Consider the following 13218-nt stretch of genomic DNA (forward strand, 5'->3'; position numbering starts at 1 on the left):
TTCTCTAAAATAGATTTATCTTCAGCTTATCAGCAGCTTAAACTAGATGTAGATAGTCAAACGTATTGTACAATTAGCACACACAAAGGATTGTATGCTTACAATCGCCTATGTTTTGGTATCAGTTCAGCACCGGGAATATTCCAGAGAATAATAGAACGAACATTACAAGGTATCCCGGGGGTAACTGTATTTTTAGATGACATTCTAGTAACAGGTAAAAACAATGAGGAACACATGCATAGACTTAGACTAGTGTGTCAAAGACTTGAAGACAATGGGTTCACAGTGAGCAAGAACAAAATGTAAATTTTTCTGTGACAGTTTAGAATATTTAGGTTTTGTTATCAGTAAACAAGGGTTGCATACCGCACCTAGTAAGGTTGAAGCAATTGTCAAGGCACCTGAACCTCAAAATGTGACACAGCTTAAAGCCTTCCTTGGTCTTGTTAATTACTATTCACGTTTCATTCCTAGGATATCCACTATTTTTAACCCCAATGTATCAGTTGTTAAGAAAGGATACCGATTTTGTATTTAATTTAGCATGTAAGAAGGCACTACAAGAGATTAAGCAAAAGTTAATCTCTGCTGAAGTTTTAGCGCATTATGATCCTGCATTACCACTAGTGGTAGCCAGTGATGCTAGTCCATATGGCATTGCATCAGTTTTGAGTCAGATTCAATACGACGGTACAGAAAGACCTATATCATTCGCAAGTAGAGTGTTAAATAGCGCTGAGAAAAACTATTCACAAATAGATAAGGAAGCATTAAGCATTGTATTTGGTGTTAAGAAATTTAGTCAATATTTATATGGTACACAGTTTTTGTTAAAGACTGATCATAAGCCTTTAGGCCCGGCCTCCACTTGCGATTTGTTGTCGCGCGATTGTTTAGTCGCAAAAATAGAACCTATTGTTTTAAATGCAGGCGCATCCACATGCGACAGAAATGCGACTGCGATTTAAAAAACGCAACTGGACCTATTTTGACCGCGACGCGACTGTCGCGGAAATAAAATGAGTCACACGGACAGGCATCGACATGCATCCACTGGCGATTATTTAGTCGCATTTTTGACTGAGTACTGTCGAGCGGTGGCTGTTTGTTAACTAAATAAATATGTCTGACAGTGAAACCTCTACTAGTAAATTAGTATTATCAGTCATTGATACTGATTTGCTAATTAGTGAAGTAGAAAAGAGACCGGCTCTTTATAATAAACAATTAAAAGAGTACAGTGACCGAAATATAAAAGAAAAACTGTGGACTGAAGTGTGTGGTAAAGTGATAGAAAACTGGAATGACCTTACATCAAAAGAAAAGAAACATAAAGGTGAGTGATTTAAATATGATAGCATTAATTGGCTAAAAATACCACCTACAGGATATCTAAAAAATGTAGCCTACACTAACTTATAATTTATATCTTATCGGATTCATTGCAGTTCTATATGTTCCCGATTATCAATTTATTTTCGTCTTTGATATTGTATTATCTTATAAATCTATTATATTATCGTCTATTAAAATATTGTATGCTTTTTTAATTTATTCCCAACAGTTTTTGTTTATTTTTTATTATTATTTCACAAGAAACATTTTTTCAATATTTCATTTTAATAGGGTCTACCTAATAGGTTTCTGTAAATAAAACATCGTTCATAGTTTTATTAGCAATTTATTTTAAACCAAAATGTAGTTTTGGCTAACAAGATATGGTTGTATAAATGATTAATAATGAAATTATTAAACTTTAGTTACTCTTAACATGTATTAAACAATTTTTTAAACAGAGGTTTCTTCTGTAAATCACTTCCATGTATTATTATGCCAACTTCTTCTTATTGATTTAAACATGGTCGTATTGCCAAGGTAATGAGCCTTGAGGTGAAATGAAGTAATCTGCCAAGTAGTCTCTTGCTTCGATACCTGAAGAGGTACCCCGTACACCGACTTGTTGTATACATACCAGCGGACACTCATAGCATTCATCTTCAACTCGAATACCATCTTTTCTTCTTACAAAGTTGTTGAGAACGCAGGATGATTTAATAATGTCATCCGCTAAGTTCGTTTGGACATTCAATGGCCGATGGAAAATTCGCCATTTGTTGGCTAAAATACCAAACGTGCATTCCACCATTCTTCGAGCACGGCACATTCTGTAGTTGTATACTCTTTGTTTCATGGATAAATTCTTCCTGGGATAAGGCCTCACTATATTTCTTGATGTAGCAAATGCTTCATCTCCAACTATAACAAATGGCATAGGTTTTCCATTTTCGTCATTAGGAAGAGTTTGAGCTTGAGGGATGTTCAGTTTGCCATCAATCAACTTTGCACCTAGTGCGGAGTTTTTTCAGAATATTTGAATCACTGTTACTACCGTAAGATCCTACATCGATTGCTGTAAAACAATAGTCTGCGTCTACTACAGCAAGTAACACAATCGAAAAGTAATTTTTATAATTGTAAAAAAGAGATCCAGAGTGATTTGGCTTCTGAATTCTTATATGTTTGCCGTCAATGGCACCAATGCAATTTGGGAAGTTCGTTCGCAAGTAAAATTGTTTTGCTATCTCCTTCCAATCTTCCTCTGATTTGGTAGGCATGTGTATTGGTTGTAAACATGTCCACAATTTTGAGCAAGTATCTTTAATGATGTGACCAATTGTGCTGGCACCCAATAAATATTCAAAGTGTAACGAAATGAAGCTGTTCCCAGTGGCAAGGTACCTGAAAATAATAAATTCTGAAAATAAGGAGGTACTATATCAAAAGTGTTATGATGAAGTTATGGCATAGGTTTTACATTTGAAATCAATAAAATATAATTTTTAATTATTCTAGGGGGTTAATACTAAATTTGTATTCCAGGTACAGACGTTCAAAAAAAGTGGAAGAATTTAAAGGACTGCTTTTTGAGGGAAATTGCAGCACAACGAAAAACCACATCAGGCCAAGGAGCAACAAAAAGAAGAAAGTATATCCATTTTGATGCGTTGCTGTTTTTTTTGGTTCCCTTTGTAAAAGGAAGAGAAACTATTAGTAATATCTCCCTCAATGAAACGGATGGATATGAACCAGAGCAACCACATGATACATCTGATGACATTCAAGAAGGTAATTCTACTGCAAGATGCTCACTTGGCATTAATGCACAGACCGAGCGTGAAAGGCGTAAAAAATAGTAAGAAACAAAATGCAAACTCATATGAGACATCTTTATTGAACATTTTGAAAGCAAGACAAAGTGACGAGGGTAATGAAGATAAACACTTCGCTTTAATGTTGGTTCCAATGTTAGGAAAATTAAATGAAGAGCAAAAGCATTATGCTAAGATAGAAAATTTTAAAACGTCATGAGGCAAGCTCGAAACATTAATCCACGCCCTGGTTACATCAGCTCTTCCCAACATACACAACAGCCACAGCATAGCCATTCTGCTTACGGACATAATTCTAACCAACCTGTGTATCCACAAAATACTGGGCCAATGCAGAATTTTTACAACGATTTTGCAGGAAGTGTTTTGTCATCACCCTCTGCAAGTGGAAGTGATCTTTTTGATTTATCGTAACTCTTTTAATGGGTAAACTACTAACCCTTAGTTATTCCTATAACATTTGATTTTTATTAATTTGTACTTGTGTTTTTTAAAATGTTTTGATTTAATAAAGAGTTTTTAATAGATAAACAAATAAGATAATTTGATTTTCTGTAATTATTACTCACCTCAAAGTCACTGATAGACGTTCTTCTGGTGGTATAGACAATCTCCATTTTGTGTTTTTATATGTAATTGATGGACCAATTATTCTCAAAAGTTCATCAAAACTATTTTTCGTCATTCGGTAATACTGAAAGAATTTTATAGGATGTTCACTCAAATCTTCAAATAACTTGTGAAACTGCCCTTTTAGTAATCGCTGACTTGTTATTGGGTGAACCCAGTAATTATGTTTTCGCCGTTTACGTCTAGCACGAAGTAAAAGCGCGATCACAACACTTGCTTCGATGTCATCCATGATCAAAATCTACAACGATTCTGTCGCAAGTGGATGCACCTCAATTAAGTTTTGCGACTGCGACAAAACAATCGCGCGACAAACAAATCGCAAGTGGAGGCCGGGCCTTAGTGGCTATTTTTGGACCAAAGAAAGGGTTACCTGCTTTCGCAGCCAGTAGGTTACAACGATACGCTTTGTTTTTAAGTGGTTTCCAATATGAGATTGTGTATGTTAAGTCCCAAAACCATGGCAATGCCGATGGTTTATCTAGATTACCTGTAAATAGTGAGATTAAAGATGAAATCTCGGATGATGACCTTAATATTAATGTCATAGGTACCTATTTGCAGTGTTTAGCTGAAAATGACATACCATTAAGCTATGTAGACATAAAAAGAGAATCAATGGTAGATAGTAAAATCAAAAAGGTAATATCCTATGTAGAATTAGGTTGGCCTATTGTAACTGAACCAGATCTAAAGCCATTTGAAATTAGACAGTCGGAATTAACCTTGGAGCAAGGAATCCTAATGTGGGGGTACAGGGTGGTAATACCTAAAAGGTTCAGAATAAACATTCTGAACGAATTGCATACTTCACACATAGGTATTGTTCGCATGAAGGCATTAGCCCGTGCATATGTATGGTGGCCTAATATCGACCGGGACATAGAACAACTAGCTAACAGCTGTGCAGCCTGTTTGGAGGAACGAGCAAAACCGCCCAAGGCTTTCCTGCATCATTGGAATGTTCCGGAACGAGTTTGGTCTCGAATTCATATTGATTTTTTTGGACCTTTTCAGTCCAAGTTATTTTTGGTGGTAAAAGATGCGTACTCTAAGTGGCCAGAGGTGTTGCCCGTTGCTTCAACGGCAGCTGTTCACACGATTGTGAAATTAAGGGAATTATTTAGTAGGTATGGTATTGTAGACCACATAGTGTCCGACAACGGACCACCTTTTACCAGTCAAGAGTTTAAAGAATTTTTGATGTCAAATGGTATCAAACACACGTTTTCACCACCATACCACCCAGAAACCAATGGTTTGGCAGAACGGTCAGTCAGAACTATTAAAAATAAATTGAAAACAGCTCTTCATAATTCCAAGGATTTAGAATTAGCTTTGAGTAACTTCCTGTTCACTTATAGAAATACAGTGCATTCTACTACCAATCTATCGCCAGCTCAATTAATGTTGGGCAGATCGCTAAAGTCTAGGTTAGATTTAATTCGCCCAAATGTTAAAGCAATAATGTCAGATAATCAAGAAAAACAACGATTGTACTATAGGGGTAGTAAAACTAGACAGTTAGCTATTGGACAACCAATCATAGCCAGAGATTACAGAGGTAGAAATAAGTGGATACCAGGTGTGGTAGTTTCACGATTAGGACCAGTCACGTATTTAGTTGAACTGAATACGGGCATGAGGTGGAAACGACATATCGACCAGTTGGTAGGTTTACAGTGTAGTCCGGAAATGTCTGAGTTGACAACAATGCCTAGACTCCCAGACGCAAGCGTGGCAACAGAGCACACGCAGGAAACGATCGATATACAGTCGCGGGACAGAGCGAGCGCAAGGTCGCCAGTACTTTTAGCAACGACCTTGCCCCCCTCTCCGCAAAACCATAACAATAACAGAAACGCTCAGGGGCAAAGCCCCAGCCCACGTACAAATGTAAACAATAACAGTTCCAGCGTTTTCACCCAAACAAATGACACCTGTTAGACGATACCCACTAAGGGATCGTAAACCTTTAGTCAAAATGGACTTGTAAATACAACCCAATTGTGACTTGTATATAATTAATATTGTTTAAGCATTATTATTATCGATTTGTTAATTGTGTTCATTCAATGTGTTATTAATTGCTATATTCTGATTTATTGGTTTTGATTGAAGTGTTTGTGATTTGTGTTAAATGATTATATTGAGTTTGTATTTTGTTCTCTATAATCTATACTTACAAAAATAAAAGAGTATAATGTCAATTTTCTTATTCATTGTAATTGATTTAAAATTGGAGAATTGTAAAACAAATTGTAATTGATAAATTTCTAAAATTGTAGGGGACTTATGTATTTAAGGGGAGGATTGTAGTGTATTTAGTGTGAGAAGTACTAAGTTGGTAGGTATCCATAGTGATATTTAATGTCTGCACCAGTGATGTTGGCAGTATGTATTGTCAGGCGATGTAACATACGATGTGGTCTAAAAGAATAAAGAATGCTCATAGGCTGCTCTCCTGTGACGTCACATCACGCCACTACCCTACAACCAACGGTCCAAGCTGGCCAGCCAGCAGTCCACCCGGAGTCCACCACCAGACACCGTCATGTAACCTCCGCGTCCCGTCCGTTCCTTTACGAGCGGGTCCTAGAGCAATGTTACTCTAAATGTGTAGTTTAATTATTCTTCCCGACCCATAGAGAGTACAGTGTCGACCCGCATACATTACATTGTAGCTATACAGTTCTGTATCATCAGACAACTAGGGTTTGGAAGTAAATTCTGGAAAGATACTTTTCAGACTTGCAGCTATACATTTAATATTAATGCAGTCATTAAAATTTTAGGAATAATTTTGAGAATTGAGTCTAATATACCAAAGACTTTATAAAGAATACTGTGATCCAAAATGTTCGGTGATAGAACATAAAATATATCATACAAATTGTTACTGTAGTACGTACCTTTGTTACTATATAAAGTATTGCAAATAAATAAACATTAATATTATTATTCCAATCAGTAACATCAGTTCAAAGAGACGTATAATTTTACATTCAATTCAAAGCACAGAAATTCCAATTTTGTATTTATTATATTTTGCTGTTAAAATCTATTTTATCGTAACATCGTACCTTTGTTACTATATAAAATAATGTTTTGTAAATAAAGAAAAATTAATATTATTTTACCAATTAGTAAAATCAGTTCAAAGAGGCTTATAATTTTACATTAAATCACAAGCACAGAAATTCCAATTTTGTATTTATCAGATTTTGCTGTTGAAATCTATTTTATCGTAACATCTATCCACCAAGGAGTTGGAGCAGATGGATTAAGCATGGATGTGAAAGACAGATTCCATGCATCATAGTAAATCATTATGCGTTCTCTTGAAAACCCAACTGTTACAGTCATATGTTCCTTGTTTGTTGTTGCCTATCTTACTTTCTCACTGAGGTCCAACTGATCCTCAGGACGCAGGAGGTTCTTCCCTTTAAGGAACTGTTCAAAGTCATCACCACCAGCATTCTCCAGGACATCTCTGACTCCTCCCTTTGTCACGGCCTTGGAGGTCGCGGCAAGGTTCCGAAGTCTTCCCTAGAAACAGATCAGAATTAACATGTCTGTAAGTGTCTAAGCAACTACTCAGTCAATCTTTTACAGCCTTAAAATACTCTAAAGTTTTGGGCAAAAAAAATATAAGTGCCTTTAACAAAGTAACTACTTATACCTCCAATAAAACACTGGTGGGGGTTTTTATAAAAAGCTAAGAAGTATTATACAGTGACTATCTAAAGTTAACAAAAAATGAGTATCTTGCCTGATTTTGCTGTAATACTAATATGCTGAAAGAATAGAAGGATTTAAACATTTACACTCGTATGTTACAAAATTGTTTAAAATCAAAGGTAAATGTCCAAAAAAAATCGGTATACGAGTATATTCAAATCATCAATAATAAACCTTATGCACAACATTTTGTGTAGCAACTTTACGAATAATAGTTGATTAATAATAATTGTGATTCAGCTTTTTAACATCCTCTGCCTTCTTCATCAGGTCATAAAATGATATACTTAAAATTATTATATTGTACTGATAAATAACTTTACATTGGTTAATTTTGTTTGCTTGGTAATTTAGATTAATTTATTACCATAAAAATTGTACTACTGTTGTATATTATAAATAAAATAAATATGGACGAAACCATCACTATAGCACAAGTGTGTGGCACCTGAACTATGTTGTTAGATTTACCTGCACGTTATTAATTATATTTGGTTTATCTTCTTAGTTTTGTACATATCATATTTTATGGAATTTTTAAATACATTAAAACTGAATTGTGAATGTTAAGTTTAGTTTAAATTTACCTCCTCTTAGTGCAGCATCTGAAATCTGACGCTGTCACAGACTTGACTCTTCTAATCTGGAGTCACTTTCATCTGAAGAGATCCAAAAGAAGTTGTCAATAAAGAAACTCAAAATGAACTCTTTACATCTTTTTAACATAAGAGACACCCAGACTACACAATATAGGGTAATTTAGGTGAAGAGGTATTCTCATTGTCTCATCAGATGCATTGTCACATAGTTTTTTATCTCTTCAGACGAACATGACTTAAAATTCCAAGAGTCAAGTCTGTGACATCAGATTTTAGACGCAATACTAAGTTGAACCAAAGCTAAACCCAACATTACGTTTTCATTTATTTTCAGCAGAAAAAAACTATTACAGCAAATTAATAAATAAGTTAACATTAGTAAATAAATAAGTACAAGTAATAGTAACAAGAGTCTGTTAAAGTTAAGCAGAAACAACAAAATAAAAAAGTATATTAATAAATACAAATGACCATGAATAAATAACAACATCCAGAAAAAGACCTTGAACCTTGTCTATTGAAATATTCAAACATAAAGTTACAAGTTTTCTACTGCATATTGGACTTGAGGAGGCCGAGACCTTGTTACTGTCCGAGTGTGGGCGGTCATGACCATTCTTGTACCAACTGTTTGTTCATGATTATGGTTTACCTACGACGAACTGCTACAGTAGACATTACTGAATACTACATTATCCCCCCCTCATTCCCATCTTCGGCTGTGGACTTGAAAAATAACCTGTTGACAGGTACTGGAATGCACTGATGGCAATGAACATTGTATTAATGGAGACAGCTTTGGTTAGAGATATATCAGTGCTACATTCCTGGGAGATAAGTTTGTAAATACATATTAGGTATTAATAATACAACTCTAGCCTACGCACAGGCTGCTTGCCCATGTAGGCTAATTTCCAAACACTATGTTTAATACTTTTAGTTATTTATTGTACATATATTAATTATCAATTTATATATTAATACTAATTGTAATAGTATTGTAATTATACAGGAAATAAACTTTCTTTCATTTCATTTCAAGACCAATCATCACTTTTCCGAGAGATTTTGGGTTATATGGCCCTTTAAAGGCACTATCATATGCAGACATCTTAGACAATACAGTGGAATAGCGACAGGGGTGATGTCATCGATTTGCAGCAATCGATTACAAGATAAGAAGAGCTCTTTCGAAGGATGCGAGGAGCCAAGGAAAAAGTCCTTGTGGTCTAGTAGTACGCAAACTTGTAACATTGACATTGATTCAACTCTTCCTACCATAACTACATTATAATTGAATTGTTTATAATCAAAGAATCAAGAAAGTTTCTTGGAAGTCATAGTGCAGTGATTTATATGAAGATAGTAATTACTTGCAACCTCAAGTTGCAGTACTGCCATTCTCATGGAAACCGGAGACTTCAGGTGTAGATATGTGAAAACTTATACGATGTACAGGTTATTACAGTTCAGATTTTTAGTTTTGAAACTTTCTTTGTAGTTTGTTTAGGATTCTAATTGCCTGCTTTTGTAGTAGCAGTATTCATTCATGTTTTCCTGCTATAGTGGGCTCCTAAAGCGCCAATGGACTTAAATAGACAATCTTGGCTATGTCCTTGTCACATATGCTCAACCTTCTAATTATAAACAGTCTTGTTCTTAGCTTGTTAGAGAGGTGTCCAACTAAGGTCCTTAACAATTGTTAAGCTCAGGTAATTCCCACTGTTGAAGGTCAGGTAATCAACAGTGCCTTCCTCTCTGTGCCTTCCAAAGATATGTTATTTTGTCCTGTTTCTCATTTACGACAAGATTGTTTTTATGGCAGTACTGTACCTGTATTGCCATGTGAAGGGCAGTTTATGAGGCTGCTTTATTTTGTTTGGAATTATTCTCAGACTTAACAATGTGATCTTAATTTATTATCATTCTGAGATACATAGTCTCTTTTTTGGATTAAGTCCGACCTGTCCTCTGAATTTTTGGTTTGGAAGAACTTCTCTTCAGCCACAATGAATAATTTTCCTGTTTCTTCAGCTTCATGGAAAAATGAGGATTTTTATTTAAATTTTAGGTTTACATCCAGATGTTTTTAAGAGGCATATTATGTTAAGGAGTGCTCTAAAGGTGGCAATGAATTCTGAATAAACTTCTTCAGCTTGAGGTTCCTTATAAAACCTTTACCAGCTTTGTAAGCTCTGTAAGTTTGAGGGGTTCCTTATATTTAAATGTTTTCTAGTTGTAGTTGGTAAGCTTCTTAGCTGGGCAAAAATATTCAGTATTGTAAGTTCCCTTATATGATGAGAGAGACAAGAATGAAATATGTTAACATTGACACTATTTGGATAAAGTTTGGTGCAGACATAAATTAATTGAAGTTACATAAATTTTGGAAATTTCTTTTAGTGGAGGGTCCAGTCCAGTTGTGTCATAATAAGCAAAAGGGCTATTAATAGTTTCCTGCTCCTAATTGTCTATGTTGTGATCTCCTGTCTAAAAGATTATTTCTACAGCAGCTGTTGTCACCAATGATCATAGAAATAGATTGAAGCTAAAAACCTCAATCATATTTTGTTTGTACACAACAACATGAAATAAACATTCATTTTTGTCTTTATTGTTTACATGTTTACCGTTTGTTGAATTCTCTTACCATTGAAGAAATCTAAGACTCTTATTGCTTTTAATTGTTGACTTTGTTATAACAATTGTAAGATATTGACACCATCATACAATTTGTAGTTTTCATACGACAATAAATTTGTATTTGTATTACAAATTTATTGTTACTAGATTGTATGATCTTGATCATTCTTAAAGTATAACATTGAAATGCGACTGTCGAATTGGATCCAAGTGGGTAGTAGGATAGGACCTGACCTGGTGTATCTTTGAGGGCCGGCTTCGGAAAAATATCCGAGAAACCCGGTCTGACTACGGCCCTGCGCAGGTTCATATCCTGTCTGTGATCGATCTTTGTATCAGTACTTTATCGACTCTCGTTCTTGTGTTAGACAAGATCCTCAAACAAGAAATAAAATTGTTTTAAAGTTCAAGAAATAATGCACTTAATATTGTATTCAGATTAATCCCTGTATATAATGTGGATAAATATTTGTCATACTGTAGGTCTAACCATCAATGAGCCCAGCTATGATAATGTTTATACATCAATATTATTTAGTGGAATAACTTCAAATTTAATGCCGCTAAATATATTCGTAAATGTTTTAAAAATAATTTTTAATGTCTAATTTAAAAGACTCCATCATTTTTTTTAGATCCCTAACAGTTTTATGCCTAAAGGAGACCCGCGAATGTTAATACTTGTCAGGCGCGGCTCCAGGGGGGGGGCCACGGGGCTTTTGCCCCCCCCCGAGAATCAGGCTCGGATGGCAAAAATTAGGCATTTTACGCGAGACTTAGGACCTAGAACAGAGAGCGCCAAAGCGCGTGGCTTACGCACAGAGATGTTAATGTAGATATTGAAAAAGTAATAGATAGATTTGCTAAGACGAGAGGTGGTAAGCATCGGCTAGAATTTGCTTTGGATTAATTAAGCTTGACAGTGTAGTAGTAGAAATTAGAAATTCGATATGTTATGTTTTTAGAATTGTTCATGAATAAAATACTCTTATTGCACTGTACCATTAATGTGCCCTCATTTTTCTTCGTGTAAACACTTCCCCATTCCCTGTTTCTCATTTCACGATTTTTTTGGGTTTTATTGCCCCTGTAAGTAGGCAACCTGCACGGTTTGCCCCCCCCCGAGAAGTCATTCTGGAGCCGCGCCTGATACTTGTGAGACGCTCTGAACATATGTATTAATTAATTAACTTTGTAATTCAAATTACAATATCGCTAATAAATCCATTTATAGTACCTTTTTAAAGTACAGGAGTTTAAACTTAAACAAATTTTTCATTCTATGTCTGCATCAGAGTAAACTGTCAGCTAGCTACTTCAAACTACCTACTATTTGTCTAAAATCTATAAGATGACCAACTGAATTTGATTCAACAAACATTTCTAAATGTTTTCTTCAACCAAATTGTTCTAAACTTTTCACTATAAACACAGACTATAGTTGGTACTAAGTTCCATGCAGGTTGCCTTTCTACTTCTAGGTAGCATTTTACTGTAAAAGCTATACATCTATTGGGTTTTATGTATTTTTAAAGTTGGTATTAGTATAACAATGAATATGGCATTTTTTTATGAACATGCTATATTTCTCATTATTTGGTTTTCGTTTAAAACTCAAGAGTTACATAATTTAAATATTTTAAAAATTTAGAGGAGGTTTTGGACTACACATAAATATTTAAAAAGGTGTAATGGATTCTATTCTAAATAGAACATTTCAATTAGGATACACAATAAATTTAACTCCAGACACTATGAAAGGTATGGATCAGAAAAGGAGTTCAGTTATAGGTTATGTTTTTTTGTTTTAATCAGTTAAAACAGTAAAATTGGTGAAAATGAAATTAAATAATTGCTAAGAATACAGTTTTACTTCAGTAAAATCTTAGATGAGGTGGCTTCTACTATGATATGTTTTGTAATGGAGGAGCCTGATAGGTTATCTGATAGTTTATCAAATATATCTTACTTATTTGTCATTTAACTTGAATAATTAAGTTACCTTTTTCATTACAACACTAGTGAAGGAGCAAGGCACTAATTAGATATGCACATTGAGATCATGCACTACCATTTACCGTGCTCGGCTTAGTTTGTAACAGAAACCGTTTTGACATTTTCAGTTTGTTGATGTTCTTCTTCATAGAGATAGGTGATTAAACTTGGCCTTGAATAACTTCTAATTCAAAATCAATCCAAGCTGTTTATTTGTTGCTATGGTAACAAATAATATCTGCCTCATTTCTGTGCAGGTTGCCAACCCTTGGTGAAGAAAGTCGCTTCATGTACAAGTTTGATATATTCATATACTGTATAATATGACTTGTTATAGCTCATTAAGTGCTGTTAAAGATTTACAAGGCAGAGAGTTTTCTGAGCATTCTAATTTAAATGCTTGCAGAATTTAGGAAAGAAAGGTATCCTTTTAGTAT

At 34.7% G+C, this 13218-nt stretch overlaps 1 protein-coding gene across 1 annotated transcript in view; it reads right to left on the minus strand.

Annotated features, from left to right (window-relative positions):
• The window catches only part of LOC124373576 (dynein intermediate chain 2, ciliary-like), a 31985-nt gene extending 19031 nt beyond the window's left edge, over positions 1-12954 (minus strand). Inside the window, 2 exon segments of the mRNA XM_046831938.1 lie at positions 7200-7352; positions 12789-12954. Of these exon segments, the coding sequence (XP_046687894.1) occupies positions 7200-7352; positions 12789-12797 (162 nt within the window). The 5' untranslated portion in view covers positions 12798-12954.
• Positions 12955-13218: the final 264 nt, after the last annotated feature.

Source organism: Homalodisca vitripennis, unplaced genomic scaffold (genome assembly GCF_021130785.1).
Source record: "Homalodisca vitripennis isolate AUS2020 unplaced genomic scaffold, UT_GWSS_2.1 ScUCBcl_5916;HRSCAF=12883, whole genome shotgun sequence".
NCBI lineage: Eukaryota > Metazoa > Arthropoda > Insecta > Hemiptera > Cicadellidae > Homalodisca > Homalodisca vitripennis.